The following is a 25,157-nucleotide window of genomic DNA, read 5'->3' as shown; positions in this document are numbered from 1 at the left end:
AGGTGATAGGTATTGGAAAATAATTGTAAATAAAGTACATGTAGTTCTTGGTGTAAAATGTTAACACCAGCCCAAGGGCGGTCAGTGTGCCACGGACTGAGCTGCCAGCCAGAGCTCAGGGGGTCAGAGACAGAATGTTACAGATAAGAGAAAATAAACAGCCTTGGAAAGCAGAACCAGCACAGCTCGGCTTCTGCGGTCTCAGGGCTGGGAAAAAGAGACTTTCTAACACCTCGGGGCCATCTTGACCACAGAGACTCCGAGAGGGAGGGACCCACAGGGATCATCAGTGCAACCCCTGGCCCTGGCACCCCAACAAGCCCACCCTGAGCCTGGGAGGGTCACACAGAGCAGCCTGGTGCGGGGTGGAAGCAGCCCTTAGGACCAGGGCTGGAGGGACAGGACCCAGGGAATGGCTCCCACTGCCACAGGGCAGGGCTGGATGGGATATTGGGAATTAGGAATTGTTCCCTGGCAGGGTGGGCAGGCCCTGGCACAGGGTGCCCAGAGCAGCTGGGGCTGCCCCTGGATCCCTGGCACCAGGCTGGACAGGGCTTGGAGCAGCCTGGGACAGTGAAGGTGTCCCTGCCATGGCAGGGCTGGCACTGGATGGGCTTTGAGGGCCCTTCCAACCCAAAGGGAGGGAGGATTCCATGGTTAAAATAAGACCATGAAAACTCTGGATAGAGACATTTTGGATTGCTTGGTTACAGAACACAGCGCAGCAGCATTGATCCAGAAAAACACATTTCTTACACCTTGCTGCAGCAAATCCTCCAGCTCAGTTTAAACCCCCACACTGTGCTGCTGGCCAGCTCAGCAGTGAGAAAGAGCCCTAATAAAAGGCAATTCTGCTCCCAGGGAAGCTTTTCATACACAGTGGAGTCTGAAATTCTTACACTGCTTCCCCTGCTGTGCCTTTTACAAGAGAGATTCCTGCTTTCCAGAAAAATCTGTGTGACACCTCTTAAGTGATGCATTCTCTGAATTAAATCGAGCAGCCAGCTAGGGAAAATTCAGATGAATTAAGAAGACAAAGCAAATAGAAAGAAATTAAGCACATACATGCACACAACCACAAGCACAAGAGTTCTCTCCCAGCAGCCTGTTCACTGATACACAATATTATGTCCATGGATACTTTCCATACATGCAAAATTAAAATATATAGAATATATATAAATAAAGGGAATATAGAAATAAATATAAATATATAAATACATTTATCTCTAAATACATATAAATAAAGGAAATTTCTCAAATAAAGGAAATATAAATAAATCTGTATTTTTATACAACAAATATAAAGGTGTGCTGTGTCAAATGAGATTAAAATTACTTCAGAACTGGCATGTTCTCTCCCCAGAATTATGTCAACTTTCATGGCATTACAGAATCATGTGATAAAGTGGTACAAGAGGGAGTGCTAAAATTAGGAAGGGGAATGGCTCTGCAGCTTTCCTTGGGACTGGCCGAAGTGGAAAGTGATCACTGATGGAGCCTGTGCCAGTCAGAGAGGAAAGAGCTCCCTGGGGTGGGAATTCTGTCTGCACTGCCGTCCCACAGAGCAAGGCTTAGCACAAAGCCTGGAATAATTCATTAGCTCTCACCAGGACTGCAGGAGTTAAAGGAAATTCTTGTGTCACTTTACACTCCAGCCCACAGGAATTCCAAACCTTCCAGTGAGAGAGTGGGTTTAATTTCTTGTCTTTCAGTGAAAATCCAATCACGTGTTACATCCTTGATCCCAGAACTGTTCCCAAAAATGCCTGAGGTCTGTCACACCTTGGACAGGTGTTGTAGGTGAAACCCAACTCTGTCTGTGTCCTTACATGCTGACTCATCTTAGAATCATTAAGGTTGGAAAAGATCTCCAAGATCACCGAGTTCAACCTTAAATTCCAGCCTCTCTGCAGTTCTCATGGACTCCTTCCAGAAGCTGCAGCTCCAACTTTTCTGCAAACACAGAGAGAGAACCTCCCTGTCCAAACAGCACTTTCACCACCCTGCAGCACTGCAGGAGATCCTGCTGGGTTTCCCTCCCTTGGGAAGCACTTCTTGTGCAACCGAGAGCCCCTCTAAGCCTTTCTTCTTTAAAATGGAGTCCGAGGGAATGATTTTCACAAGGGAGAAACTGAGTTTTGTAATTCCCGAAAATCTGAGTCACTGCTACCCACTGCCAGTTGCCACTTTAGGAGCTCAGTCTGGCAACTGTGTCCCAGTGGGCAGAGGAAGTGGGAAATGTTTGGGCATTGTCCAAGAGGAGAAGTTCTCCGCAAACACTTCTTGCTGTTCCAGGGCTGGATGGGAATGCAGTGTGTGTTGTCCAGGATTTGGGAAAGCCTCGTGCCTGGACAGGCTGGAAGTGCACAGTAGTGCCTGGGCTGAACGTGGCTTTGCTGCCAGTGCCATTAATTCCTGATTTCGTGCAGAATTCTGCCATCCCTGCCCCATCCTGAGGTGCTTTCCCTCCCAAATGAAGCTGCAAACTGCAGCTTCCCTGCTGAGGAGCTGTTTCACCAGCAGCTCCAGGACTTTTCAGCTGATTTACCTGAAAAAAGCTGAGCTGAGAAAGATCCAGACCAGGCTGGAAAGGAAGAGGAACCATCTTCCCACAGAGATCCCAGCGTGTGTCTGGACTGAAGCTCGTGGTGCTGTCCAGGCTCCCCAGTTTCTCAGATTTCTCCTTTCAGGGGAGATGAGTGTTGGCAATGAACACCAGTCTGTGGTGCCTCTCTCCAGAATGCTGCCTGCTCCCGGCTTAGAGGAAAGCCTTAAAATTTCAGCTACGTTGACAGAAAATGGTTGACTGGAACTTTACTGAGTCCTGTATTTGTATTCTTCAAGTCCATCTGTATTTGAAGAGAACAAATATCTCTGTAGCAACCAGTGTTTGTCACTTGGGCTCTTCCTGAGGTGCTGGGTGTGCTCCCTGTCAGGTGCTGTACACCTGAGGTCCCTTTGGTCACCACCCCTGACTATTTTAGAAACAACTGTCTCAGTATTTTAGCACCAGCACCATGGTTCAGGCTCCCTGAGCCATTTAAAGCAGGCACAGTGTGCCTGTGCCCTGCCTCTGCCTTCTGGCAAGCTGGGCAAGAGTGAATTCACTAGAAAGTGTTTTACACTGTGCACAATTATGGCAACATTCGGAGAGGGTGACCACCCCCAAAAGAGGAAAGGTAGAAAAGAAAAATGTCATCACTTGCAAAAAGCCCAGCAAGACAGAAATCAGAAGGAGAGAAGACAATCCCCCTTCCTCAGGGATACTACAGCTGCCAGCAGAATTCCAGAGGCAGGAGCTGGTTGGCTGCTGCTCCTGGTTTTGTCAGGAAGGGCAGGACAGCATCCATGGTGCACATCCCTGGCTGGGGGATCCCTGGCTGCTGCTGCAGTGCTCACCCTCAGTGAGCTCAGAGGCAGGAAACTGCTGCTGTCAGCAGGGACAAGGAGGGAAAAACCCATCTTTGTCCAGATGCCCTTGGAAGGCAGAGGGAGAGAAGATGCAGATCAGAAGCCCTGACAGAGCAGACATCTCCATCCTGCTCCCAGAGCATCCTCTGCTGGGACCCTTCCAGGCTGCTCTGTTTTCCAGCATTCCCAGCGCGCTGCTGGTCCCCCTCGTTCCGATCTGTGCTCCTGCAGGGGTTCAGGTTAGCTCTTCCCACCAGGAATGCTGCTTTCCCCACGTCCTGTGCAGACAAGGGTGGTGCTCTGCCAGCCCAGCAGATTCCCTCACTCAGAGCCGCTTTCTGCTTCTCACAAAAGCCCACAATCTATAATTTCTGTGGATTTTTGCCTTTTTTGGGAAAATGAACTGAGCGTGTGAGAGACAACCAGTATCAGCCAGAGCAGCTGCTGTGCTTTTCCTGGTTCTCTCATGAAATGAGATTTGAGAAGCTGGTGTCTATCCCTGGCTGGATCCCTCTGGCATACAGAAGAATAATTAATGAAAAATTAGTAATCTGCATTTATGGGCTCCTTTTGCAGACAATACTTGATTAATGTCCACAGTCATCTACCCAAATAAGGGGAGATTAACCGACACCCTAATCTGTCATAAATCAAAGAGGCAGGGAGCCTTACCTCGAGAGACAGACAAACAGCACAGAGCCCACATTAGGGTTTAGCCTACATTATTCTAAATCTAATTTTAGCCAACACCAGGACTCTGAAGATGGATTTTTAGGCTGCATTTCAAGGCATCACAATCTGGGATGTGTTCCCTGCTTCTCCCACTGCACCTCCCAGCCATTGTCACCGATTCCTGTCACACACAAAGAAAATCCGCTTCCCTCGCTGCTTCGGCCAGGTGGGGACAGTGGCACCAGAGGTCCCCAAGCCTGCAGAGGTTTTTTTGGAATGCCAAGAGCTGGCAGCTCCACGGAGGAGCGCCAGGGCTGGGGTGATCGGGAAGCAGCAGTTTGCTCTCTGCCAGGCTGTGCTCGGGTTTGGGGGAGCTCGCTGGAATTTGCAAATCAAAACCAAACAAAATCAGACAACGAAATCTTTTCCGGGGACATTCTGGATTTCCTCGGGCTATAAAAATGTTGAAGCCTCCAAACATCTCAGACCTGTTTTCCTGCATTCCAGGGCTATAGCCTACCTGTACCCTACGGCTAAGATGGAATCGCTGTCTCACACCGATTCTTCCTGACATTCACAAGCTCCTTGAAAAAAAAATCCCTCCCCAGATTCGCTTTTGGCAAGTAAAGGAAGCAGATAAGGAAATATAAATGGCACTTTTCCTAAGGATAATGTGTGAAAGATGCAAATGCACAAGCGTGAAAGACAGACCAGACTCCAAGGTATTCGTGACTGTTGATCTTAGCACTATCAACATCTTTTTGTCGCAGATGTCATCACAGAGGTGAAGTGAGTAGCAACTGTGACTCAGGATGGCAGCGTGGGCTCTGGCATGACGGGGAAGCGATTTCTCACTCTCTGCCTGTTCCCGGAGCCACCAGCCCCCAGCAGCTCGTTCACCGACTGCTGCCTTCGAGCGGGATTAAATTCTTAGCTGCGAGGTAATTTTGTGGGTGTTTACCAAGTCATGTCGATGTCTGATGAAATTCAAACCCCTTTCATTGGCATTTCCTCGTTGGGCACGCGGGATGAACCAGATGCCTTGGGGCCAATACTAAGAGCATCCTAAAGAGGACAATATCAACCCACCGTGCAGAGTATTTGGCATCAACGGCGTCATTTCCCCGGTGTGAGTGGTTTGCCTTGTCTGTGTCCTGCCTTCCTGGATGGAAGCAGCTCACACCAAATCCAAACTACCTTTGAGACCTTTCTGGAAAGTCTTGTATAGATGTATATTCTGATTTCTCGTTGTTTGGACAAAGAATTAAAATGTCTCGAGAGAAAAATCTTTGCTGCAGCAAAAATCCTGGGTATCTGAGGCCGTAGGAAATGCCATTTTATCCCAGATTTACCTTCCTTAGCATCCTCGCAGGAGCCAGTCACATCCTCTAAAGAACAGCACAAGAACCATGAAACAGAGAATCGTAGCTAAGGGCCAGATAATGCCGTGCTACTCTGAAACACACAAAGCTCTAATTTTTAATGCTTTTGTGTGCCCTTAAAGCACCAGGAACAGGCTGCAGGAAGGAGCAGGCATTTGGCAGCTGATCACCTGGCAAGTGTTAAAAGGAACAACTTCTGTACGGCTCAGGAGACTGCCAAGGTAACATCCATCTTTATCCCCTGGGTCTTTCTGCTTTGCTGGATTATATAATTCGTTTATTCTTTGGACAAAGTGTGCAACAATGTAAATATTGGCATCAATAACAAAAGGAAAAGTGGAAACCAAGAACACTGGCTGCTCTGGCTCGCTGCTTTTGCACTGGCTTTGCCCTTTCTGAAATTCTTTCCTTTGCCCTCCTCTTTTTGTTACTTCATTTACTGTGAAGAATTATTAATGCTCTGTGTAAAATTATCCCCGGGGTTTGTTTGTTGTTTGTTTTACATTACAAATACATAAGGCCTGTTGAGCTTTCCCTATCTGTGGAGCAGATCTGCCACCATGGAAAAGCTGCAGGCACCGGCTTTGGCTCTGCAACAAGAAAGGGAAACCTGTCAATCCACATGAAATGCTGAAACAGCAACTGAAACATTTGCTTTTCCCAGCAGGCACCCAGGGCCTCTTTGAGGATTAAACCTACTGCTAAATTTAGCCTGGTCTCACTGGAGTCAGTATCAGAAGTTATCAGATCAGGACATCTCTGGAGGGAATGACGTCTGTCCCTGGAAGTCTGAGCCCCCGAGCCCTGGCAGGCTCCTGTCCTGCCCTGGGCTGGGAGCTGGGAATATTCTGTGGAGTCAGAGACTCCAGAGACACCGTGGGACTCTTCAGAGGATGTGAAAAACCTGCTCTCATCAGCCTGTTCACAGAGCAAAAGAGCCCTGACCTGAATGTGACAGGGCAGAATGGTTTACCCACCTGAAACACTGTCACCATTCTTTCCTGAGCTGTTTTCTCAGTGGAAGTCTTGCACTGACCTTTTCCATTGGTGGATCATGCCAATGGAAATCCCCTTTTCCAGAGCAGTTTGCACTCTCATCTGCTCTAAATTAAGGAGTGATTATGAAGACTCTAAAAGAGTTAAATCTGTGGGGGAGGCAAGAGAAACTCTTCAAAATATAAACAGGCTTTGCAGATTCTTGTTTGGGTCGGTTGGCTGTGTCACGCTTTCCTTATCACTTCCACCTCTGAGCTGTGGAAACAAATTACTCCATCCCTTCAGGAAACATCCCACTCCCATTTTCTTTCTGTTTGGAGCAGAGCCCGAAGGAAGGAAGTGTCTGGAAAGGTCAGGTGGGGCTTCCAGAGGTGCTGGAGCGTGTTCCCACAGCCGTGGTTAAAATGTGCTGCTTTTTTGCTTTTTCAAATCCCATTTTTGCTTCTTGGGATGAAGGACACCAGGCTGGAATTGTACCAGACTGGCAGTGCTGAGCCATGGAAATTCAAGACAAGTTCCATCTCTCTCTCACTGGGAAAGGCTTCACTAAATGGAACTTGTGATTCCTCTGAGGTTGTTGTCTTCTCAAAACGAATCCTGCTCCTGTTGGGTACTCTGAAGGTGCTCAGAGCTTAAATTTTAACCTCCTTTGGAATATTTCTTCTCTCTGTGTTTGATTAGAAGCTGTGATTTGACTCAGTCCAATTTGATTCAGGGTCTGAAGACTGAAGAGCAATGACTGCACTCAGAGAGCAGAGCAGCAGTGAATATTTAGCCACACTAAATACTCACTCGTGCAGAGAATTTGTTTTTTTTCCAGTTTTAAATACTGATACTCCACATAAATCTGCTGGAACTGTGTGTGTGTATTTACCAGTCACAAGTGAATGCCCTCCTCCCTCTTACAGTGACAAAAGGGAAAATATAAACACCAAAGGAGGCAATTCCTTTTTCAAGGAATAAGGAAATCTCAAGGAAATTTTCAAGGGAATTTTCCTTCCCTGAAATCTGAGGCTGCCTGCTCTGAGAACAACATCACAAACACCTTTTACCCTGTTATTTCCATTTATAACAGTTTCAGACATAGCTGTAGGACTTCAAGTCTGATCTCCTTCACCCAGAATCATTTTGTCCCCAGGTCCTGGTGCCACAGAGCTCCTGTGTGGCTGGGAAGGGTAAAGCAAACACAGAGATCTCCTCAGGTGCCACTGGACAATCAGAGTCACTTCGCCATTTTTATTTGTTGACAGCTTTTATAAAACAAAATTCCCCTTGGATCAGACATCTCATAAAACATTTATTCAGTCTCGTGCATGCTCGTGACACACCAGGTTCCAGCAGAGCAGCATCTGCAGGACCAGACAGTGGAGCTGAAAGCAGAACTCCTGCTCTCTGCTGAAGGGGAGGGAAACTCACAACATTAAGGCACTGTCAAACCCCAAACACATCTGACCTTTCCTCCTGGCTTTCCCCTGCTCGCACACGAGGAGGGTTTCTTGTCTTTAATGAACCATCAGCTGCAGTTTTGAACAGGGACACACAAACCCTCACTTCTCTCCAAACCTGTTTCCATTCCCAGCTGCGATGGAAACAGCAGCAAACCTCACTGCTAGGGATGGAAAATGCCCAGTGCTACATCCCCAGGCTCGCCACTCTCCCTGTGGTGATCCCAGCCCTTGGAAGATGCCATAGATAAGAACAAAATCAGTGATGAGAACAGCTTTGAACTACTCTAAAAGCCAGTGTTCACTAAGCAGAACACAAATGAGCTGACAGACCCCTCCTGAGCCCTGCAAGGCAGTTCAGACTCTTCACTCACTGGGCACAAGCTGCAGCCACAGCCCAGCAGTTTGGCCCCAGGGGATCTAAGGAAGGTAATCAGTATTTTCAGCTGATGTGCTTTTATCAGTCCTTTAAGGTAGTTTTTCATCAGCTGGTGTGAAACGCCCTGCTTCAGCCTTTCTATGTGAATTTAAGAAAATAGGAAAGGTTTCTTCCTGCAGCCAGGGAGTGTTCAGGCTGTCCTGGAGCACACCAGGATCACTGCAAGCCCAAAGCAGCACGTGGCTGTGGGCTCAGGGACACAACTAGAAATTCAGATTGAAAGGTCAAAAAAAAGCCAGATTCAGGTCCTTGACTGAGGTGCCCTGGCAAATATAAATAAATAGTAATAAATACTTACACTCACACGCACTCTTCCTGTATCCCACAGGACTGCAAACAAACCAGAGCCATGCTTCTCCCCTGGTTCAATAGGATGAGCTTTGGGGTGGGACTCAGCAATGCCACACACAGCCTAGGATAGTGGCAGTGCCAACACACGGCACTGGGAGCACTTCACAGCTTCAGAGCTCTTGCAAACACAGACTTGGCTGAGCAAATGCAACGTCCTGACCATCAGAATCAGGGGGAACTGAGGTGAACAGGGTTTGGCTCGGCCATAATGTCCTTATTGCATTTAAAATGTCACATTACTTGGAGATATGGCAGGTGTGGGAGCTGGGAAAAACCAGAGCAGGCTCATACCAGGCCATTTAATTTCCTCGAGTATGAAACCTGATTTCCACATTGTGTCTTAACAGTTTGTTGTTTTGGCAGACACTGAAAAGGTCAGTGAAAATTCTAAGGAACTTAAAGAGTTGCAGGAGCACAAACCATTCCCCCATTCATAAATAAACACAGTGCAAGATTTTACATCAATTGAAAATGCTGCATCAGATTTGCTGACAGTTTGGGAAGTGGCACCCACTAACCAGCCTGGCACAAACCTACAAATCCCTGAAAATCTGATCAGAAGAGAGAGGCACAGACCAAGAAGCAAGCAGCAGCACAGAGAGCAAAAATGAAATTCAGGGACCCAGCTGGCAGTGTCCTGGCTTCCACCTCTCCTCTGGAGTCTGAGAGAGAAGGACTGGAGCATAAAGGAGGTCACAGGTGGCTTTGAGACTCAGCTCTGGAAGAATTTTCTTGGCCTATTTTCTGCGCCGTTGCTTTTTTATTCAGCTTTTTTTGCCTTCCGTTTCCTCGTGCCTTCGTTCAGCTCCTCTTTGGACTTGGCAGGAGGAGGAGGAGGAGGAGGGTGGGAAACCTCGTGGGAGGCTCCGTGGTGGTCGTGGTGGTGGCTTGGGTGCCCGCTGGAAACAGAGCCAAAGAGGACGGGGCAGAGGAGGTTTTCCAGCGGAGCAAAAGGGGAGGCGTGGGAGTGAGTGGCCGTCATGAAAACCTGCCAGGCAACAGGGAGCACTCAGAGATCACACAGAGCAGGGAAACACTGACCAGTGAGCATCTACTGACCCCAGACAACATCCCTGCTGCTGCACGACTCGAGGCACAAGGAGCTGCTTGTGTGATGGAGAATTTAGCACTGAATTTCCTGAGCTGATCCTACAGCCAGGGAATCCTGTAGTGGCTCAGGAAGGTGAATATTACCACTCGAGGTTCTGTCATTTGCTGGCAACAAAGCTGCTGTAAACTTACCTTGCAGACTATCATGAACATGGTGAAAAAGAAGATGAGGTTGGCTTCAGAGATGGGCAGCCAGTGAGTCTGCTGCAGAGTGAAGAGGACTGTGCCATACAGACTGGCCTTTGTAGGGCTGCAAGAGAAAGACAGAGGTTTTCTGGAAGGTTTGCACCCAGCCCTGACTGGCTCTTTCATTCCAGTCTTCATCTGGCTGGGAATTTCCAGGCTGCTGACTTACAAGGACATATGAAGAATTTCGTTTGTTTCAGGCTTCCAGACCCCACGCAGCAGCTGCTCAAAGTTGGACATCAAGGCCACACCAGAACCTGTGAGACAGAGAAACCTGTCAAAGAGCTGGAGCTGCCACAGCAGAGGGCTCTGGATCCTCAAGGGGACAAAGGGTTCCTGACATTCTCCCCAAATTTAGAAGGTAGCCTAAGCCAAGAGGGCAAACACTTCCCTGACTTTCTACCAAGTGGATCTTGATGAAGGGAAAAGGCATTTGCCTCCTGCAGTTACTGATGCTCAAGGGCTTGCTCCAAACCTTAAAGGAAAACTGACTGGCAGAACCCCCTGAAAAGACCCAGGTGAGGTCAGAGATCACAGGAGAAAGAATAAAGAACTCCTGACTCCAGCTCTTCAACCACTCTACGAGGCAGCACTAACACCTGCACGGTGAGAACCTGAGCCCACATCTGTCACTGCCATATACTCTGAAAAATCCCTTCGCCAGGATTTCTCCTCCTGGGAAGCTGAGAAGCCTCAGAGAAGAAATGAAAACAATATTATCTCATTTGCTTCTCCTGTGTTTTGCTGCTTTGGAATGTGGTTTGGGCATTGTTTACCAACAGGTGCATGTTTCATTGGTTTCATGTGAATTGTTTTGACTTAAAGACCAATCACAGTCAGGCTGTGTCAGGACTCTGGAAGGGGTCACGGGTTTTCATGATCATTCTGTGTAGCCTTCTGTCTGTATCCTTTCTCCATTCTTTAGTATAGATTTAGTATAGCATTCTATAATGTAATGTAATATAATGTAATGTAATATGATATGATATAATATAACGTAATGTAATATGATATGATATGATATAATGTAATGTAATATAATGTAATGTAATATAATGTAATGTAATGTAATGTAATGTAATGTAATATAATGTAATGTAATATAATGTAATGTAATGTAATGTAATGTAATGTAATGTAATGTAATGTAATGTAATGTAATGTAATGTAATGTAATGTAATGTAATGTAATGTAATGTAATGTAATGTAATGTAATGTAATGTAATGTAATGTAATGTAATGTAATGTAATGTAATGTAATGTAATGTAATGTAATGTAATGTAATGTAATGTAATGTAATGTAATGTAATGTAATGTAATGTAATGTAATGTAATGTAATGTAATGTAATGTAATGTAATGTAATGTAATGTAATGTAATGTAATGTAATGTAATATAATATAATATAATATAATATAATATAATATAATATAATATATCAGCCTTCTAAGAACATGGAATCAGATTCCTCATTCCTTCCAACGTAGGGGCACCCCAGAAAATACAACACACCTCCCTTCCCTGCTGCTCCCCCTGAGCTGCCCCCACACTGTCCCAGCCCTCCCTGCAGCCTCTGGAGCATCTCAGGTGTCACCTTTGACCCATCCCGTGGCCATCATGACGAACCAGCCGTGGTGGTAGAGGTGGTGGGCGTGGTGCACGCCGGCCGCGATCTTGCGCACCCGAACCACCTCCTTCATGGCCACGAAGATGAGCTTCACGGGCAGGAAGCTGACACACTTGTAGAAGAGGTTCATGGGACAGAAGAATATCAGGTACCTGCAAAAAGATCACAGATTTGTTCTGATCCGGGATATGCAAAGAGGGGTGGTGTGGCAGATTGAGTTATGGCAGGTGAAGGGGGTGAAGGAGAAGAAAAATCTAAAAATAAAATATTCCTAATTTGATTGCTAATTCTAAAAGGAAACCAGCATGCAACAAGGCCTCTCTATAGCAAGAACTGAGTGAGCCCTCAGTAAGTCAGAGAGCCCTCACTACTAATACCCCATCTTGAATAAAACCCAATAATTTTAATTCAGAATTTTTTAGAAGTTTGTGTCCTGTAAGGTCCAGAAGCATCAGCTCGTACAGAACAAGAAGTTACATCTACTGAAATGATATTACAGACAGAGGACAGATTTCAAATACTATTTTTTCCAGAAGACTGCCATATTCTATATTTTTCAGCCCTCCTCCCTGAAGATATTTCTCTTTATTTTTTCAAGGATAGAAAACTAGATGGCTGAGGGATTTACTGCAAGACTTCTTTTTATGAAAACCTCATTCACAGCGTTTCCCAACAATGCTCATTCTGCCAGGCAAAAGCACCTGCAACCCACACACATTAAAGGAAATTAAAGGGAAATTAAAGGTGCATTTGTGCACACTTCACCAACACAACAAATCAAATGGCCCCAAACCTTCAGGATGTGCCACCCCCTGCCCTGTGTGGGACCCATGGGCGCTGCTGCTCCTGGCTCAGCAGTGGCTGCTATGAATAGAAGTGCCCCAGCCCAGATAATCACAGCATTAGGAACTGGGCAGGGACACCGGGAACCAGAGCCAGGAGTGCCAGAGCCTCAAAGGCAGCCTCAGCCCACCTCTGCTGTCCCCAGTTAATCCCAGTGAGATCAGAGCTGTGTCCCAACATCTCCCCCACAGCTCCCCGCAGCTCGTGCCACACCAGGAGGGGTGCAGGGCACTCACCACACTGCTGTGGCCAGGATGACACTGGAGTTGTGGCTGAAGTAGCCAATGGGTGCCTCTCCCAGCAGCAGATCAGCCAGGATGTAGCTCCCAAAGCAGTGGAGCATAGCGCAGAGCCAGGAGGCAAAAGGGCTCTTCCGGGACATCTCCACGGCTCCTGTGAAAAAAAAATTGGGAATCACGGAGTCACCGGTGGTGGAAGGGACCCTGAAGTCCATCTCAGTGAGAAGATGGATCTAGCAATGAAGCAGGAACTTCAAGACCCAGGAAGAGAGAGGCTGGAGGTGTGTGTTCTCCCACAAAGCAACTCCAAGGAAAGCACTTGTAAAACAGAATACAGAGGTGTGAAACCCAAACAAGCACCAGAGACGGCCAAGAAATGATCACAGCCTGCAGACCCCCCCAAAGGTCTCACGTGAACAGAGTCATCAGAAGTTTATGAAATGGCTGAGAGATTCTCTCCTTTATTCTGCTACAAGAAAGAATATTTTTTTCCCCTTGAAATCAATGTCTCTTTAGTCTAAAAATAAAATGCATACTGGTACCATTCTCTCCACTGCTTCAACCTAGGTGCCCTCTAGAATTCATGAACAATCTGCTCAGCTCTTTCATTCACAAGATAACCTGCAAAAATAGAACAGGAATTCTTAATCTTTATTTGAGAGAAGAGGATTTGAGGGCTCTACCCCGCTCCTGTACTAGTCTGGAAATATTTTGTGGTTTCCTCCCACAATCTGCTATGGCCTTTTTTTAAATTCCTGTAGCAATTTTCATCCACCTTTGTGCTTTTTCAGGGAAATCTCCCAATAACATCAATTCTGTGAGGTTCTTTCATCACCTTAAACTGCTCCAGAATCCTTTGTGCAGCATTTCAGATACAAAACTCTGTTCAGTGAGCAGACAAAGAGAGAAAATGCTAGAAATGTTATGTCAACGTGATTACCTGGTACCTCTTAAACCAAACTAAGTGGATCAGCATGAGCCAAAGCTGTGAGTGCCCAGGCTCTTCCATCCTCGGGGACATTTGAACCAGCTGAAAACACAGCGGCAGCGAGACAGCTGCGACAGCCGAGACATGAAACTGGTTCTATAGGAACCTGAGGTTTAGCTTGAGGCTTAAATTTAGTAACACTTGTTTTTCCTTGGCTCCACGAAGCCATGCTGTCTCCAAGGGGGAAACAGGACGGTTCTGTCCTGACACTGATCCTCAGCCCACAACTGTGGGATGGGAGCACTGTAGGAATCTGGGGAAAAGCACACCCCGGCCTTATCCAGTCCCAAGTGGATTCCTGGGCTTGCATATATTTAAAAGCTATTTTTGTGAGGGCTGCCTGTTAATTGTTCGGTTCAGGAGTCCCTGCTGGAAGGCAGCTGGGAGTGATCAGGCCTGGAAAGCCAGCACTTGTTTACAGGAGTTTAACGGGAACAGCGCGTGGATTGTATGGCTCGGAGGTCGCACAACACGAGGGTTGAAAATCATTCCCGAGCCCGGGGTTGGTTTTCCCTTCAGTCACTGTGCAGTCACCGTGAAACTGCTCAAAACAGAGCATGAGGAGTGCACACATTGTCAAAAACAGAGGGAAAGGGGCGTTTGGAAAAAAACGAGGCACAGCCAGGCTGTGACAAAGGCAGAAGGGGAAAGGCAAGGCACAGGTCTATCGATCCGTGCAGGATAAGCCCAAGAGAACAAACAAAGCAAGGTCAGTTATGGTTCCTGAGAACAGCTCAGGGCATGGTCCAGAGGGTGGGAAAAACCAAGGTTTTACTTCCAGCCCTTTTGTATATAAATAGGAGGAAGGTAGTGCCATAAAAATATTCAAGCCAAGGGATTGGCCAGAAACGCAACTCTCAGTCCTGGGGTGGCAGCCAAGTGACCGAACCGAAATACCTCAATGCTGCCGGAATCCAGCCTTAAATAAAATCCAGGATTATTTCTCAAAATCAGAGTCACGGGTTCGCGGGGGTTTTTCCTGCTTTACATTTAGGCACGGGTGTCGGAGCTGTGACATCGCCGGTGACAGGCGGCAGAGGAGAGGCACGGGCAGGACCTGTTGGTGCGGGGCAGTGCGGGGTCTGTGCCGGCACAGCGGCACCGGAGCTCCCCCCAGGGCCCCCCGGCCAAGGGCCGCACTCACCGGGCTCGTACTTGAGGTAGAGGACGGAGATGATGAAATAGGCGGTGTCGAACAGCGGGAACACCGGCAGCGCGGCGAAGGCAGCCGCCAGCTCCCCGAGGGGCAGCGCCTCCGCCAGATCCATCGCGGCCCCGGAGCGCGGCTCTCAGTCCCGGTTCTCGATTCCCCGGCCCGTCCGGGGCTGCGGGAGCTGCGGGGGATGCGGGCGGAGCGGGCGGCGCTGCCCGGGCCGGGCCCCTCGCTCCCCGCGGTGTCCGGGCGCGGAGCCGCCGCCGCTGCGGAGCCGCCGCGGGGAGCGCAGGCGCCGCCGGCCCGGGCAGCGCCCGCCCCTTCCGCTTCCCCTCGGCCCCGGAGCCGCCGCCGGAGCCATGATCGGGGACCTGCTGCTCTGCGGGTACCGGGGCCGGGAACCGGGGGCGGCTCGGCCGGGTTAGCCCGGCCCGGCTGTGTCTGACCCTGTTTTCGTCCGCCTTCCCGACCCCTTCCCCCCTTCCCCCCTTCCCCCCTTCCCATCCCCGTTCTCCCTCCTCGACCCGCTTCCCCGGCCTCACTCCCCTTCCCCGTCTCTCTTTCCCCTTCTCCGTCCTCCTGACCCTTTCCCCATCCCCCTTCCCCGACTTCTTTCACCATCCCCGACCCTTTTGCCATTCTCCATCCCCGTTCCCCCTCCCTACCCGCTTCCCCGGCCTCACTCCCCTCCTTTCTCCCTCTTTTCCCGTGCCCGTTTCCTTCTTCCCTTTCCTCGTTCCCCTTCCACTGTCCCCAAACCCCACTTTCTCCGTTCTCATTCCCCTTCCCCGACCCTTTTTCCCCGTCCCGTTTTCCCCTTCCCCGTCCTCATCCCCTCTCCTTGCCCCTCTCCATCCCCGCCTTCCTTCCCCGTCTCTCCCGCAGGACGCTGCTGGTGAACGCCGGTGCCGTGCTCAACTTCAGGCTGTGAGCGACCGGGGAGGGCGGGCAGGGGAACGGGGGAGGGTTTTTTTGGGGTTCACCTGCCTGACACGACTCCTCTGCCCCGCAGGAGGAGGAGGGACACGGAGGGATTCGGAGAGGAGCAGAGGGAACCCACGACCGGTAACGGAGGGGATGCGGGAGCCGGGCACAGCCCTGCCTTGGGCCGCCAGGACACGCACAGGAACGGGCTTTTCTGGAGGAAATCCTTGGCCAAAGCACAGCTTTTCCAGTCCTTTTTGTTGGATGTGAATTGCTGTGGGGCTGGCTGGAATAACTGGTTTATTAACTTGTAAACTGAAACGAGGAGAAACACACAAAAAGCACATTTCTGTCAGCATTTTTGACCTGTAGGTACCTGTGCTGTAGAGGTAATGCTCTGCTCACTCCCCAGTTGCCATTTCCACATGGATCTACCTGTGTTGCTCCCTCATAGCACTGTTTGCTGGTTAAAAATCCCAGACAGCCTATTTTGGTCTTCCCTTTTTTGCAGTGTGACCCCTTTTAATAATTTTTTTGGTAATTTTGCCACGTATCCTTACAGAGTTGCACTGAACAGAGCATCCATCCTTCACTTTTAATTTTTTTCCCTCTTAGAGTTGCTTGCGACTTTCAGGCAGCGCTGAAAATGACTTGTCAGGTGTGTTTTTAATATCAAAAGCTTCTCCTCTTGATTTCTAGGTGACAATATCAGAGAGTTCTTGCTGAGTCTCAGGTATTTCCGAATCTTCATTGCCCTGTGGAATATCTTCATGATGTTCTGCATGATTGTGTGAGTAACCCTGTGCAGCATCTTCTCACTTGGTAACAGAAAGTCATGTATTGGCATTTTTCTTGCACATAAATCTCTTCACATCTGTCTCTCCCACTCGATTTTTCCATAATTCTTTTCCTCTTCACTTCTTTATTTCAATTTTCAAATATGGATTGATCTCGTGGGGTTTTTTTTACTAATGTGGGCACTTGTAGTGCACGAAAACCACCTGTGCCAGCACCTGAGCCATTCAGCATTGGGCAGAGCGTTGTTTGTTTGTTGGGGGTTGCTCAAATCAAACATCACCTGGGTTTAAATTTGGCGATGTTTTTCATTTTGGGGTGGGGTGGAAACCCATCAGGTAAATCAGCCTTGCACTGGTGTGGCTGTTTCTCATCTCCTTTTTGGTTTTTTTTCCTTTTTTTTTTGCATCCCCCAGGTTATTTGGATCTTGAAAGCCACCCATGGACACGTTGGAAGAGACTTTTGGCTGGGAACAAACTTTTCTAGAAGTAAAAGATCCTGCTGCTCTCCAGCTGCAGCCCCAGGCCCGTGGGGAGCTGGGACGTGCTCGTCCCCTCCACATTCCTGCTCTGCCAGGGCTTGGAGCCACAACCTTCACGCAAATTATCTCAGCTTCACTGAAAGAGAATTTTGACTTGGTTTTCTAAGCTCAGAGTGAGAGCAGGGGAGAGCTGGAGCCAGTTTTAAACCTCTGCCTGTGCCAGCTCGAGTTACCCCTGTCCAAGTCACACTCCTGAGTTCTCAGTTTTGTGTAAAAGTTGAGCAGAGTGTTCTTGTAACTTCTTACTATTCCTTTCATTTTTTGGAGGTGTAGAAAAGGAATATTCAAGAAAAAAATGCCATTCTCACCTTCTCCCTGTTTTTCCAGAAAAAAAAAAAAAAAGCTTTTAAAATTAATATTTCAAAGGATTTTTTTTCCTAAGCAATATGTAAGGGATTTTGAGTGGGGAAAAATGGCAAAAATCATTCTCTTAAGCCAATGTTAAGAGATAATTTTGGAATAATCTTGGATTTGGTTGAATAAAGTTCTATTTAAGGGTAAAATATATATTTGATGTCATGTTCATTCTGTTACAGGAGAAATTGATTCTGTATTGGTGTATTTTGGGAAATTGTAGATATTCCTGTAATCTGTCTGGAGTCTTGTGTTATTTTTATTGTTGGGCTTTCTGACCAACAGCTTTTCCCCAGAATCACCGAGCTCATTTAAGAGAGTGGGGTGCTGAGTATCTTTTAAATCAAACTGTAAACTGTTAGTGGGCCTTCCACAGTTTCAGTTTCTTTAGCTGTTGAGGAGAAAGACACATGATTTAAATTATTCCCTGGCACATATTTTAGGGAGTATTTTGAATTTTACCTGGTAGTGAGATGCAAGTGTTGGGCACCTGCAGCATTTTATTTGAGTCGCCTTCTTGGTTGAACTGAAGTTTTCACATTAATGAAACGTGACAGGGGAAAGGTCATTTGAGGGAGGCTGTAATGAACCCAGAAAAATATACAGACAGGCTCCTTCAAATGTGGTTTGAGCCATCTGGAAATATGTACAACCTTTGGTTAAATTTAAACACATTAATTGTCTGTAATTTTGGTATATTTTAACCCTTTTCTGATTCTTTAGAATGAGATCAAAAAAATAAAAAGTACGATACAGGGATTGAACCAATATAATTCTTGGAAAACATCTAGTGCCTGATCTTCATTAAACCAAGTGTGAAGGGAAGGGTGGATGTGGCATCACTGTGTGTGTGTGACCTCTGGACACCCCTGGGCTCAGCTTTGAGCAAGGAGGGTTTTTATTCTTCCTCAGAAAAATGATGACTTTATGATCACAGAGAGTTCCACTGCTAAAGAAATTCAAACAGTTTTATCACCCTGCACACGGCGTGTGGCTCCAGAGCGTGCTGTCCCCGCAAGACTCCAGTTGTGCAAAAGCTGTGATTCAGCTGCCTAAAATAACGAAATCTGAAGTCAATGTTGAGCTGCTCTTACACTGCTGTGAACAACTTTTAAGTGCCTTGCTGAGGGGACCAGAACACCCCCTCACACCTTCCCGCCCCGGGTGGTGCCGCAGGGGGTTTATTCCCGTCATTTATTTCCATTATTTGTTCCTCTCCGCAGGGTGCTCGGTTCCTCCGGGGCCGGGCGGGGGTCCCGGCGTGGCCACCCGGCTCCCGCTGCCCCTCTCCGCCGCCATCGCCCCGCTCCCCTCCCTGCTCCCCGCGCCCCACTCTCCCCGTCACGGCTCCCCGCCGCAGCGCCCTCTCCTCCAGCTTCTTCCTGCTGCCTCCATGTCCCCTAGCATCGCCACTATCCCCTCAGGGGTGCCCGTTTGCTGTCTCCATGTCCCCAGCGTAGCCTCTCTCCCTTCAAGGGTGCCCGTTCGCTGTCCCCCTGTTCCCCAGCGTAGCCCATGTCCCCTCAGGGGTGTCTGTTCGCTGTCCCCATGTCCCCCAGCATCGCCTGTGCCCCCTCAGGGGTCCCTGTTCGCTGTCCCCATGTCCCCCAGCATTGCCCGTGTCCCCTCAGGGGTGCCTGTTCGCCCCCCAGCATTAGCCGTGTCCCCTCAGGGGTGCCTGTTCGCTGTCCCCCAGCAGTGCCCGTGTCCCCTCAGGGGTGCCTGTTCGCTGTCCCCGTGTCCCCCAGCAGTGCCCGTGTCCCCTCAGGGGTGCCTGTTCGCTGTCCCCGTGTCCCCCAGCAGTGCCCGTGTCCCCTCAGGGGTGCCTGTTCGCTGTCCCCGTGTCCCCCAGCAGTGCCCGTGTCCCCCAGCAGTGCCCGTGTCCCCTCAGGGGTGCCTGTTCGCCCCCCAGCATTAGCCGTGTCCCCTCAGGGGTGCCTGTTCGCTGTCCCCATGTCCCCCAGCAGCGCCCGTGCCCCCTCAGGGGTCCCTGTTCGCTGTCCCCGTGTCCCCCTCTCTCCGTGTTCCCCTTTTCCCCCTCACGGCGCCCCAGCCCCGCCCCTCTCCCCCACCGCGCACGCGCGTTCCCGCCGCCGCCCGCCCTCCCCCGCGCACGCGCGGTGCGCGCCCCCGGCGGTGCGGGCGGGCGGGGGCCGGGGCGCGGCGCGCGCACGTCACGGCGTCGGGCGCGTCCCAGGGAGCCGCGCGCGGCGCCGGCCCTGCCCCCAGCGCGCCCCGCGTTCGGCCCGAGCGGAGCGGAGCGGAGCGCTGGGCTCGCCCGCTCCCCCCGGCCCCCCGCGCCGCCCCCGCCCCGCGGGGAGCGAACATGCTCCTCCGGCTCCCCGAGGCCGCCGCCGCCGGCGAGTGAGGAGCCGCCGCCGCCGCCGCCCCGGCCCGGCCCGGCCCCGCCGCCCGCCCGCCCCGGCCGCAGCCGCAGCCGCCCCGCTTCGCCCAGGCAATGACAGCGGCTCCGGCCCCGTCCCCGCAGCAGATCAGGGACCGGCTGCTGCAGGCCATCGACCCGCAGAGCAACGTGAGTACGGGCCCCGCGGGCCCCCGCCGCTCCGGGCCGACCCCCGCCCGGCGCTCCCGCCGCGACGCCTTTCTCCCCCTCCCGGGGCCACCGGGGCTCCCGCCGGGGCCCCCCCGGCAGCACCGGAGCCTCCGCTGCGGGCGGTAGCGCGGAGCTCCCGGCGCGCCGTCCTCCCGGGGTCCCGCAGCCGGCGGCGCCTCCCGCCCGCGCCCCCCGGGCCGGGAGCGCAGGGCCGCCCCGCTGGGGGCTCCGGAGGCCGCTCCCCGCCCGCCCAGGGCCGCGGCCGCCCCCGCCCCGCCGCCGCTCGGCGCCCCGGGCCCGGCCGGTGCTGCCCGGCCATGCGGCGGGCGGCCCGGCCGCCTCCCCACGCCAGGCCGCGGCTCGGGCGCGGCCTGCAGGGGGCTCTGGGCCGGCCCCGCCGCCGCTCGCCGGGACCTTCCGGGGCGCCCACCTGTTCCTCGGGCCCAGCGGCCGCTCCGGCCGCGGCCGGGGGGACCCCGGGCTGCGGGGACGCCAGCAGGGCTCCGGCGGTGGCTGCGGGGCTCTGGAGCTGCTCCAGCACCGAGCAGCCTCGGTCTTCGCTTTTATCCCTTCCTGCAGCGCCGTAATGAGCTTATGGGCTCCTTCTGGGTTGTGGTGTAAGCACAGAAGTCAGCGTGTATTTTACCTGTAAGTGGCCTTAAGCGGCGGTTATCCAAAGGATCATTTGCTCCTTTTAAGGGTTTTTTGGCTCATCCGAGCAGTTCTCCGCTTAGGTGTTTATTACTGTGAGAGGACTGCAGGGCCCTCAATCTGTCCAATTTTTGAGTCTTAGATCAACAGTCACCGCCGCAGGATGCCAAGGTGGGTCTGCCTGGCCATCTGCAGTTTGTGGGGGCAGCCTCTGGTGCATCAGGCTGAACGTGTACGTGTTATTTGAGGGGCTGGGGTGTGTGAAATGGTGCTTTGATTCCATTAAAGTCATACCTGCTCCTGTCTGAACAAGTGCTTTTTTTGTGATAGACCTGCATCAAAGTGCTAAAGTAGCCAATAAAGTTATTGTCATTTGGAACCCCTCCCGGAGCAGCCTGCGTGTGTCATGGGGACTGAAGAGAATTCACTCTGGCCTTGTCGGTTCTGTCGAACCCCCTGTGCTGGGCATCTGTGGGGAACTGCCGTGTTACACATTGGAGTAACAGTAACAAATCGTGGTGGTAATTGTGGGCTGTTAAATGTCAGCGTTGTCTGAGTTTGCAGTACTTTACCATGGATCTTGCTGAAATGTCAGTTAGTGCACTTCATGAATCCTGTTTGCTCTGAGCTCTCTTTCTGTGGCTGCAGATTTTTCACTCTACGCGAGACTGAGTGCCAACCTACTTTAATAAAATTCTAGCAGATCTGTGGTGTCTTTTGACTTCAGAACTGTCAGCTGCAGTGGTTACCCTAATTCTGGTGTTACTTTGTCAGACACTGTGGCTGTGCAGAACGAAGCAGCCAGGAAGTCAATTTTGTGGTGGATACTCTTCCCTTTCTCCACACGCTGATGTTTGAGGATGCTCTTGTGAGAGGACCCAAAATAACCAGGCAGCTCCCTGCAAGGGGAGGCCAGAGCTCCCAACAGGTCAGTAGCCCCTTAAGTTTAGGAGTGATGTATGTTAAATTATAATTCTACATACTTGATACTTATCCAGGGCAATAATTGGTGGCAGAAAAATCAGCCCATTGTTCCAAAGCGCCTGTAGGCAGGGTCTGTCTTCCAGTTTAACCTTTTCTTGGAGGAGAGCAGAGGTGGTGTAGCTGAGGTTCATTGTGCAGGCTGAGAGCTCAGACTCTTGGCTCCAAAGCACATGGAATATGTGGTGGTGGTGATTGTTCACTACCTGGCACGTCACTGGCACAGAGGGAAGAAAAACTTACATTTTGAACATGCTTAAAAAGCAGATTTTGGGTTTAATCACACTTGGACACCATCAAGGAGCTGCTCTGCTGTTTTCCTACAGGGAGAGTCAGTGCAGCCATGAGCTGCTGTGCCTGCAGGGGCTCATGGAAAGCTCCAGCTGCTTTCTGCTGGCTCTTAGACTCTTCTGACAGAATTAGTTGTGTTCAAACCTACAGCAGACATTGTTGTCACTGACTTCCTCATTTACCAAGACGGTCAAGCTTTGAGGCCTGGATTTAATTCAAGCTCTTCAGTGTAGTCGGTGTGTGTGTTTCTGGAGAGGCTGAAAGCTGCACCAATAGTGTCAGGTGGGCAAAACCAGTCCAGTTCTGTGGGGCTGAGGAGGGAGGAGATGGTTGGTTCTCCATGGTGCTTTACTGTAGGGTCTGTAAATTTAAGCTTCACTTAAATTCCCTAACACCTCCCCTAACACAGGCTGCCATTGTGGATATTTATTCCTGAGTGGTTAGTTAGATCTTGGTCAACTCACAGGTCCAGGTCATGCCTTAAATGAAAAAAAAAAAACAAACGCAGGACATAAGTTTCTCTACCTCTGTTGGATTGAACTGGTCAAAATAATGGTTTCCCCAAGCTTGCAGAACCTGCTGGCCTCAGGAAATCATCTCCTGTGCTGATTGTTCATCTCCAGCTGCTCCATAAAGCCCTGCTGACTCGGGAGCAATATTGAATTTACACATGTTTAGCACTTGAACCTCCTCTAGTAATTGCTGCAGAATATATTTATAACTTAGTTTCTCACACTTAGAGGTTACCTGTGTAAATTCTGAACTATTTCAAAGGAGACCTATAAGAAATAAGCTATTTTTAAAAGAACTTACATCATCCTAAAGCCACCCGGGATGGCTGGTATTGTGTCTTCATTTATTCAGCCTTTTCTCCTCGAGGAAACATATGGGCAAACTACTTCTGCTCCATGACCTAAGCACTGAGAACCAGCATCACTTTCCTTCCAAGGCTTCTCTGGGAACATAGCAGGAGGTGGAGGAGAGCAGGAGTTCTGTTCTGTGAGGTCTGACAGGGAGATGTTCCTTGATTCTGGTGGGAACAAGGCTGAGAAGCCACCCCTTCAGAACACCTTTGCCTCGGTAACTCGTGCTCTGTGCTTCTGGGGGAGTTCATTCCCTGATGTCAGGAGTAATGAGAAATGTTGGTTTTTGCTCTGTGGACAAGCCTGTCGTTTCCAGCCAGCTGCTAGAATTGTGCTTGCAATTAAATGGTTCCTCATGCTGAATATGTAGCAATCTGTTCCTGTTTTTAAATATTAGATAATAACTTCATTATTTGCCATTAGTACCCCTCTGTGACACAAACCCAGCTTTGCTTTGAGTAACAGCCTGCATTGTGTGCTCCCTGTGAGGCTGGGCTTGGCTCTAACTCAGCCTGTGCTTCATGCAGTACCTCAGCTGGGCTTGCTGCACAGACCTTCAGGAGTGGTCCATGGCCTGAATTATTAATAATTAATTAGCCTGTGCGTTGGAATATGTTAGGTGGTGCATTGGCATGGGCTGATCTCCCAGCTGGCACAGGTTGCATGGTTAAAGATGCTTTCGTGGCTGTTTTCTCTGTTGGTTGTTTTACCAAGGTGCTGGAGACAAAACCCCCCTCAGCAGTGGGACAGGTGCTTTCCAGCAGTGTCTTAAGAAGGTGCAGGGCACTGCTGTAATAATATAAATATAGAAGGCAGGGGAAGCTGGTGCTTCACTTCCTGAGGGTCCCAGTGATTTCTTTGGATGCAGGAAGTGTTACGTGTGGGCGAAAGTAGACTAGGAATGGCTCTTGCTTGAGCTTTATCCTTTTCTGTGAGCCCTAATGAGCTTAGCAGTTTTGAGGGAGGTGCAGAGAACCTGTTGTACCTCTTGCCCTCTTTGTCCCTTTCCTCACTTGCAGCTCATCTTGTCTGGAGCAGTCTCACATTTTGTGCAGGAAGGCAGCAGGTTGTTCCAGGTGTGTGACAAAATGCAGGGGGTTGGGGAGCATTTCCTAATGTGCAAGGTCTAAAGTGTTGTTACATGTCAAGCTTTAGTTTCAGATAAAGATTTGGGCCTGATGGAGAGAGTCCCATTGCATTCAGGTTTTTTATAATAACTTTTAAAGAGGTTTGTGTTTCTTAGTGCTCTTAATTATAAACACTTGAATTCACTGTGTGGGGGTGATGGTGCAGTTGATTTGAATATTGCTTGTCCACTTCTTTCTAAAACAGCTTATTTAGCTTGGTGGCAGTGCAGCCTGTCACATCTTGAGAGGGGTTGGGAGGCTGGAGGTTTGAATACTTTCAATTTGTACAGTGCCCTTTGCAGCAGTGAGACCATTCTGAACTTCGAGGCTGCTAAAACAAAATCTGAGTGAACAGAGATATCAGAGAGTTTAAATTGTGGGGTCAAAGCAAGGGGAATGCCAGACTGCTTTTCAGTTGTTAATTCCTTGAAACTCCCCAGGTTGCAGTGATGATGGCAGTAGTCATTTGCTCTGAAGCTCTAATTTGAGTGTTTGTTTCGGCAGCAGTGACAGTTTAAATAACACCCACTTCTTATTCCTGCTACACACACCCATTTTATGTGTACAGGATGGTGTGGTGAACTGAACCGAGGAACTGATCAGCATTTAAAGAAGAAAAAGGCAATATATGGATCTCTTCCCAGGTAGTTTTTGATGTAGCTCAATTATTTGATAAAACTTCTGGTGCATCACAAATAGTTTTGGCAGCAGAATTGGGTCTTCAAGTGTTGAAGTGAGTTTGGAAGCAGAAAAGGACAGCATCCTGTGAGGGTGTGAGGCCCTGGCACAGGGTGCCCAGAGCAGCTGGGGCTGCCCCTGCATCCCTGGAAGTGCCCAAGACCAGCCTGGGCAGGGCTTGGGGCAGCCTGGGACAGTGGAAGGTGTGGGAGGGGAATGGAATGGGATGGGCTTTAAGGTCCCTTCCAACCCAGCCCAGTCTGTGATTCCATGAGGAGTGGAATGTTGCTGCTTCCTGGGTGCTTCCCTGCTGCCTTGGGACCTGGCAGGAAGCAGGTGTTGTCACCTGGAAAAGTTAACCACGCCTGTCTGGGTTTTTTGAGGTGACAGTGGCTGCCTTATGGTCAAGTTTCATTTGCAGAGCCTTTTTTTGTTGCTGTCACTTGTGTGTGGTTCATAGATGTCTGGAATTATCCTGTGTTTGTGGACATGCAGCAATACAGGGGCTGTGAATGTGCCTTGGAATAACTGCTGGGAAACATCTTCACAG

At 49.9% G+C, this 25,157-nt stretch overlaps 3 protein-coding genes and 1 long non-coding RNA gene across 6 annotated transcripts in view; 2 read left to right on the top strand and 2 right to left on the bottom strand.

Annotated features, from left to right (window-relative positions):
- Window positions 1–7,667: 7,667 nt before the first annotated feature.
- Window positions 7,668–15,124, bottom strand: TMEM38A (transmembrane protein 38A). Of its 2 annotated transcripts, XM_038163777.1 has the most exons (7): window positions 14,839–14,966; window positions 13,249–13,327; window positions 12,704–12,860; window positions 11,592–11,776; window positions 10,165–10,252; window positions 9,942–10,059; window positions 9,460–9,687 (listed from the first exon to the last, which is right to left on the bottom strand). In XM_038163777.1, exons 3-7 carry the CDS (start codon window positions 12,847–12,849, stop codon window positions 9,460–9,462), a joined length of 765 nt encoding a protein of 254 aa, XP_038019705.1. In that variant the 5' UTR covers window positions 12,850–12,860; window positions 13,249–13,327; window positions 14,839–14,966. The 2 variants fall into 2 exon arrangements, with proteins under 2 accessions (XP_038019704.1, XP_038019705.1); XM_038163776.1 differs by lacking the exon at window positions 13,249–13,327 and having other exon boundaries at window positions 7,668–9,687; window positions 14,839–15,124.
- Window positions 15,038–18,248, top strand: SMIM7 (small integral membrane protein 7). Of its 2 annotated transcripts, XM_038163779.1 has the most exons (5): window positions 15,176–15,232; window positions 15,733–15,774; window positions 15,860–15,912; window positions 16,471–16,561; window positions 16,983–18,248. In XM_038163779.1, the coding sequence occupies exons 1-5, from the start codon at window positions 15,207–15,209 to the stop codon at window positions 16,996–16,998; spliced, it is 228 nt and encodes a 75-aa protein (XP_038019707.1). In that variant the 5' UTR covers window positions 15,176–15,206; the 3' UTR covers window positions 16,999–18,248. The 2 variants fall into 2 exon arrangements, with proteins under 2 accessions (XP_038019706.1, XP_038019707.1); XM_038163778.1 differs by lacking the exons at window positions 15,733–15,774; window positions 16,983–18,248 and having other exon boundaries at window positions 15,038–15,232; window positions 16,471–16,559.
- On the bottom strand, window positions 17,380–20,587 carry LOC119712488. The gene is made up of 2 exons (XR_005259831.1): window positions 20,447–20,587; window positions 17,380–18,514 (listed from the first exon to the last, which is right to left on the bottom strand). It is a non-coding gene; the product is annotated as an uncharacterized LOC119712488 (long non-coding RNA).
- The window catches only part of MED26 (mediator complex subunit 26), a 22,689-nt gene continuing 17,190 nt past the window's right edge, over window positions 19,659–25,157 (top strand). The window contains exon 1 of the mRNA XM_038163772.1: window positions 19,659–19,995. Coding sequence (XP_038019700.1) covers window positions 19,921–19,995 — 75 coding nt within the window. The 5' untranslated portion in view covers window positions 19,659–19,920. The remainder of the gene's footprint in view (window positions 19,996–25,157) is intronic.

This window comes from Motacilla alba, chromosome 28, assembly GCF_015832195.1.
Source record: "Motacilla alba alba isolate MOTALB_02 chromosome 28, Motacilla_alba_V1.0_pri, whole genome shotgun sequence".
NCBI classification, from domain to species: Eukaryota; Metazoa; Chordata; class Aves; order Passeriformes; family Motacillidae; genus Motacilla; species Motacilla alba.
Note: the sequence above shows the minus strand (reverse complement) of the source record. Positions and strands in the feature narration are given on the sequence as shown.

Bases quoted from the DNA above. Each gene is read 5' to 3' on its own strand.
- TMEM38A (XM_038163776.1), bottom strand. From the start codon at position 14,962: ATGGATCTGGCGGAGGCGCTGCCCCTCGGGGAGCTGGCGGCTGCCTTC. The intron at 11,777-12,703 runs GTGAGTGCCCTG...ATCTTTTTGCAG, and splicing joins ATCCTGGCCACAGCAGTGTG to GTACCTGATATTCTTCTGTC. The intron at 10,060-10,164 runs GTAAGTCAGCAG...TTTCTCTTGCAG, and splicing joins GAAATTCTTCATATGTCCTT to CCCTACAAAGGCCAGTCTGT.
- SMIM7 (XM_038163778.1), top strand. From the start codon at position 15,038: ATGCGGGCGGAGCGGGCGGCGCTGCCCGGGCCGGGCCCCTCGCTCCCC. The intron at 15,233-15,859 runs GTACCGGGGCCG...TCTGCCCCGCAG, and splicing joins GGGGACCTGCTGCTCTGCGG to GAGGAGGAGGGACACGGAGG.